Source organism: Numida meleagris, unplaced genomic scaffold (genome assembly GCF_002078875.1).
Source record: "Numida meleagris isolate 19003 breed g44 Domestic line unplaced genomic scaffold, NumMel1.0 unplaced_Scaffold1076, whole genome shotgun sequence".
NCBI classification, from domain to species: domain Eukaryota; kingdom Metazoa; phylum Chordata; class Aves; order Galliformes; family Numididae; genus Numida; species Numida meleagris.
In genome coordinates, this window is record NW_018362863.1 from 1 (window position 1) to 5,935 (window position 5,935).

General features: G+C 57.8%; 1 protein-coding gene across 1 annotated transcript; it reads right to left on the reverse strand.

The window, feature by feature from the left end:
• Positions 1 to 3,807: 3,807 nt before the first annotated feature.
• Positions 3,808 to 5,931, reverse strand: LOC110390444 (outer dense fiber protein 3-like; the record flags this gene model as incomplete). Its single annotated transcript, XM_021381766.1, has 5 exons — positions 3,808 to 4,068; positions 4,619 to 4,759; positions 4,927 to 5,048; positions 5,394 to 5,495; positions 5,898 to 5,931. Coding segments are annotated over 5 exons (483 nt in total), but the record flags the coding sequence as incomplete, so codon positions are not given.
• Between the last annotated feature and the right edge of the window lie 4 nt (positions 5,932 to 5,935).

Sequence of the window (5,935 nt, forward strand, 5' to 3'; positions counted from 1 at the left end):
GATAGTCCATTTTTCTGCAGTATATTGCTCATGTCAACTACTAGAATCACTTCTGCCCCTTCTGCAGCCTACGTGGCAGTAGCACTTGGTTTAACCAAATTGGAACTTCCCTCTGCTATTCAGTTCAAGGGTTTCAGGCGATGCAGGGAAGCTGATTCACTTCTTCGTAACAGAATCTCTCAGTGTATTGCAAAAGCGCCAGCGCTTCTTCATTAAGCTTTTCTGATCCTGAAGAAAGTACACAGAGGCAAGTTGTAATGCATCCGGTCAATGGAGAGGCACTGGCATTACTGGGGGCGGCTGGCCCGCAGAATCTCGGCCCTGGGTTCTACCCCAGCAAGTACTGGTGGAGGCAGGCTGGTAAGGTGTCTGTGCAACCACTTGGTACTGTGGCCACGTATATAACAGCGGGAGTCAATAAACTACCGGGATAAGCAAGGTCATTCACACAAGGCAAGGAGACTTGGTTACAGCTGCAGAGCAGTTTCTCACAAATAAGTTTCTTCTAGCTACGTGCAGACGCGCAGGCTGAGGCAGTTTACTTGTGTTCCCAAGCAAACAGGAGACCTTTCTCATGGGTCAGTCACCTGTTCAGGCCGTGATCTGTATTTGCCCACATGTTCCACCCCTTTGCAGCATGAACTGGGACATAGCTCCTTGGAAGAGGGCTGAAGTGCGTTGCATCCAAATCCCACATAAGCAATAGAGCGCATAGCAACGAAGAAGATGCACGAGTCAGGCTCCAGTAATACTGTACAACCATTTCCTGCACTGCGGAGTTCTATGGGGGCTAACTGGGTAGAGATGGAATCATTCGTTAATTATTCCATTTGCATAATTTGGGTCTTCATCTGTGTCATCGTACGAGTTCCATTTTTGGAAACATCAGGGCTATATACACAACAGTCACTGTTAATGATTGCACCTGTACTCCCCTGGGCAGCGGTCGGTACGTCTAGTGCCATGTGGTTCTGTAGTACAGTGTTTCGTGTTTCTTGTAATTTCTGGCTAATCAGCCCAGTAGCTTGATGTGTTAAATTCAGTGCTGCTGCAGTATGATTAGCTGATGCCGATCCTTGCCATTCAGTAGAGATAACAGCAGCTTGTGGCAGGAAGAGGGCTGTGGCATAGAACCACCAAGCAGTCCATTTACGTCTGGCCAGAAAAATTTGCTCATTAGTTGGTGTTTGTGGTAACTTGGAATGTATGGTACTGGCTCCGCAGGGCTGTCCCCAAGCAGTCATTGGGTCCAGCTGAAGGGTAGGTAGGGCCAGCCATGCCGACCACACACCCACAAAGAACCCCATGGTATCACGTGCCTAGAAGACTTATTAGGATTCTTATTTGAGGATTTGGGTGAGGGAATGTTCTTAAGCCAGCTTTTGGGTAAAGCTCCTTGAAGAAGCAGTGATGGTAGGCATCCAACACAAAAACTTACTTGATAGAACTGTACATTCCAGTACACTCCACTCCGTGTCATTGTATTCCCTTTCACTCCATTCCATTTCACGACGCTATACTCCATCTCTCTTCATTGCATTCCGCTCCTCTCCACTTCATTGCATTCCCTTCAACTCCACACCACTCTGCTTCATTCTGCTCCACTGTACCTCATTCCATTTCATTTCTTTTCAAGGCACTCACGACCCCCCCCCCCCTCACACACACACACACCCACTTCCCCTGCCTGTGCTTGTTCTTCTCCCTCGCTTTGACCAGCTGCTCCTTGCTCAGCCATGCCGGTTTCCTGCCTCCCCGTGGGGACGGAGAGTTCTTGCACTCTACCAAAGGTGTCCTTAGAGTTGTCAGCTCTGTCTGTTTGATTCCGGTTTCCTCAAGGACAGTTTCCCAGGGGACCTCTTCCCCCAGACTCTTTAAAGAGCTGGAATTTTGCTCTTCTGAAGTTCAGAGGCCTGACTCAGCTCTTTTCCAAGCTCTCGGGATCACAAACAGCCACAACACAGTTTCTGCAGCCTGCGCTGCCTCTAATCTTAACCTCTCTGATGAGCTCACCTGCTCTGGTGGCACACCCAAAGCGTCTGGGGGAACCCGACGGCTTTGAGGGGCACCCTATGGATCTCGGGTCACCAAACTACTTGAGTGGGCACGCAGTGGGTCAAAACGACACCCAAAGGGTCTTGGCGTCTCCCTCTGAACTTCCTCCTGACCTCCATTTCCTCCCAGCCAAGTTTCCAGAACCGGTATTCTGCATCAAGCTCAGGCAGCAAGGCTGACGCACGCCTCAAGCCCCGCAGCGCAGCACTGTCGTCCCCTCGGGGATGCCCACCCAGCCCACTGGAGGCACCACGCCACAGGCGAACCTGCTGCCATCCCCCTAGCGACAGTTGTGTTCCCCACTGCAGCTGTGTCCGCCCAGGGCTCTTTTCAGTGCCACGTCACCCAGAGCCCCTAAACGGCAAAACGGCAGCATTTTCAATCGGGCGGTTGTCAGGAGCTTCTGCTTGGAGACAATGCCACCCCGAGGCCAAAGTCCCCACAGGCCAGGTGACAGGGACTCCACTGGGACATTGAGTGGTCGGTGGCAGCATCAGCAGCTCAAGGGGACGCAGCACTGGTGACACACTGACAGCAAGAATGCTGTCAGTGACGACCACAACCCTCAAGACCGGTGGAAGCCAAAGGGAGAATGAAACCATACAAAGGCTGGACCCTCTTGCAGCGAGGTTGGAGACCGCACCTATGAGCAGATGCACTGCGTAGGACCTGCCAGCTGCCGGGGCAGGTTCTCCAGACCCTCACTGCAACCGGGGCTCCCCAGCGAACATGGATCTGGGTGATGGTAAAGCGTGAGGGCAATTGGTGATGTATTTTCCTTAATCACTGTAGTTAACCTTATTTGGTAACTGTTAGGTGCGTTGCCTTGTTCTGTTTGATTCTTGCTGTAGCATTTCACTTATTATCGCATTGCTTTAAACTTAAGATAAATGCACTTCTTTAACGTGCTGCCTGTGACCTTTGTGCTGACGCCGTTCACTGGCAAAACACCCCCGCAGCCACCCCTCGCCCGCCCCCAGCCTCTGCTGCAGCCGTGAGGGCCCCCCGGGACACCCCAGGCAGTGGCACTCGGGCCTCCTCCTCCTCCTCCTCCTCTTCCTCGGGCTCCGACGTGCCCCCCGGAATCTTCAGCCCCGTGAGGGGGTCTCGGCTGTGCTCCCGAGCCGCTCTCCGAGGCCGCGCCCAGCACCAGCGTGGGGGGAAAGGGAGCCGTCATGGTGAGGGAGAGGGGAACAGAAGGGAGGAGGGGGGGAGAACGGCCCCATCAGGCATGGAGACCCCGGCCGCTCCCAGCCCCTTCTCTCGAATCCCACGGGAACACTCCACGTCTAAGGCCCGTGCACCCCACCCCCACCCCACCGAGACCCCCATTTCGCCCCATTCCCGGCCCCGTGGGGCCCCCCTAACACCCGGAGGCTCCTCGGCCCCGGGAAGACGCTCCATATCCTCCCAGGATGCCCCTCCCCGCCCCACGGGGCCCCCGCGCCTGTCTAACACTCCCAGGTCCCCACGCAGCCCCGCAATGACCCACGTTTCCCCATCCCAGCCCCGTACCGCAGCCCACCCAGGCCACGTGATACTCCCCCCTCAGTTAGCGTCGCTTTCAGTGACGTCACCAGGCCGCGCGACGGCCGCCCCCGGCTGCCCGCACGAAGCATGGCGGGCCGGAAACCGCCTGACGGACTGCGCACGCGGAGGGCAGGCAGCGGGGATTGGGCGGCGATGGAGGGGGCCGTGGCCGCCCGTCTTCCATCGCCCCTCCCCCGGAAAAAGGAATAGCAAGAAAGTATACGTAGAGGTACTGAGTTCATTTTATTAACGACTTTCTCGTATCGCTGATGTCCAGCAGGCAAAAGCCAAACTCGATACACGGAAATGGAATCAAACGGAAACCGGCAGTAGATTTGTCTGTCTTCCCGTCCCCTTCCCCTCCAGGCAAGCAAACAGGGCCTCTCGGACTTTGCTGTTTTACTCAACGAGCAGAGGGGTTGTGTAGAGGGAATGCCGGATTCCAAAGGTGGATGCAGGTGCCTGGGGCTTGATCAGCGTCACCTGGAAGGGGGAAAAGGAAAGGCAGATCAGCAAGGGCCCTTCTCTTCTCTGCTGCCCTCGCCGCCTGCCGTCCCGCACCCCTCCCGATCCCAGACAGTCCCTGGTGCCTCTGTGGGCAGGGCTGAGCGCCAGCACAGAGCCGGTGCAGCTCCCTGCTGGAGCAGAGCTGGCTCAGGGAGGTGGGCTGGCCTCACACGCGCGCCCACGGGCACCTCGTGTCTCGGAGAGGGCTGGACGTGCACCTGGGACCTTGCAGCTAACTCTCCCGTTCTGGGAGCGTGCTGCTTGGAACCCTTCTGAGCTGCGTCCCCCAGAAGAGCTTGTGAAGGATCAGCACGTCTCGCTGAAGGGAAAGGGAGCGGGAAGGAAAAGCTGTGCGCCGTCCCTTCCCTTGCTCGGAGGTGGGACGAGGGCACGGAGCAGGCCTGCTGTCCGGCCCTTGGTCCCTGCAGGCAGAAGCTCTTGGGCTGGAGGAAGCCTCAGGGGAAGGGGGAGAGGTATGAAGGCTGTGCTTGTGAAACAGAGGGGAAGAGCCGAGCAGCTGCCTTACCCGGCCTACGCTGTAGTCCGCCGGCCCGGGCTTCGCTGCTTTGGCCCCTCCAGGTTTCGGTCGCGCTCCCATTGTGTACGCGGGCGCCCTGGTTTTGTAGGCATCCACAGCAACCTTGGGGAACGCCGCAGGACCCGGGGTCTGCAAGAGAGTCATGGCCACACGGGGCTGGGATCACATTCAAGGCTCTCTCTTTCCCTGGAAGTCTGCGTTAAGCGAAGGTGCAGCAGGCTTGGAAGCCCCTGTGGCACAGGGAGAGCAGCCCAGATTCAGATGCTAGTATGGAAAAGAGGAGCAGCAGAGCTCACCTTGGCAAGGTCTTCATCAAAGCGACCGCGCTGGCTCCTTCCTCTCATGGTGTAGCAGGGGCTGGCCGATGTGTAGGCTGTGTTGGGCCCCATCAGCCTGGGCAATGTGTAGGTGCCAGGACCTGCAAGAGGAGCAGCAGAGAGCGTGTGCGCGAGGGGCTGGAGGAGACGGAAGCAGCAGAGAGGGGCAGCCTGCCCAGCCTGCCGGTGGGAGCAGGAGGGAGGTCTCGCCCCTCTGCCAGTCCCTCCCTCTACGCTGGCACCGGGGGCGAGTGCCAGCAGCTCCAAGCCTGAGCAGCCGGTGCTGCTGCGGGCCGAGAGGACTTGGTCCTCCTAGAAAGCTTGCAGCCCCAGCGCCGCGTTCTGCCAAGCAGGCCGTGCAGTAGGCCCGCTGCTGGTGCTGAGCAGCAGTCCGTCCCGGGAGGATGCTCAGGCTGAAGGGTCTGTCTTTGCCAGGGTCAGCGTACCTGGAGGGCGGTCAGTTCGGACAGGCTCCCGCCGGAAGGCCATGGACTGCACCGGTGGGCACTTGAAGACGTGCCTGTTGGCGGTCTCGGTGCAATAGTCACCTGGGGCAGAGGAGAAGAGGACGAAAGGCGTGAAGTGCTGGTCTCCTTCTGCAAGCCACCGAGACAATGTCCCGAGGAGAGGTTCTTGTGAAGAGCCGCAGAATTGCTGGAGGACCCAGGCAGCACGCGGGGACACTTTTCTGTGCCCCGCCACTATGTCCTGCCTTGCTGTCCCTGCTGTCAGCCCCCCGCTCCTTGTTCTTTCAGGAGTCGGGGTCCTCATGCCCTCGGCCCGTGGTCCTGGGCAGCCGTCCTTCTCCAAGGGTGTGTTTATCGCTGCTCAGAGTGGTTGTATGTTCTCTCACAAAAGACCTACAGCTCCATCAGGGCGTGAGCTGAGCCAGGGCAAAAGCGCCGCGTGCTCGTCTTGTCTGGGTGAAGTGCTGCAGAAGTGGTACTCACTTGGTCCGGGGGTGACGGTGGTCTCCGTCTTGGGTCGT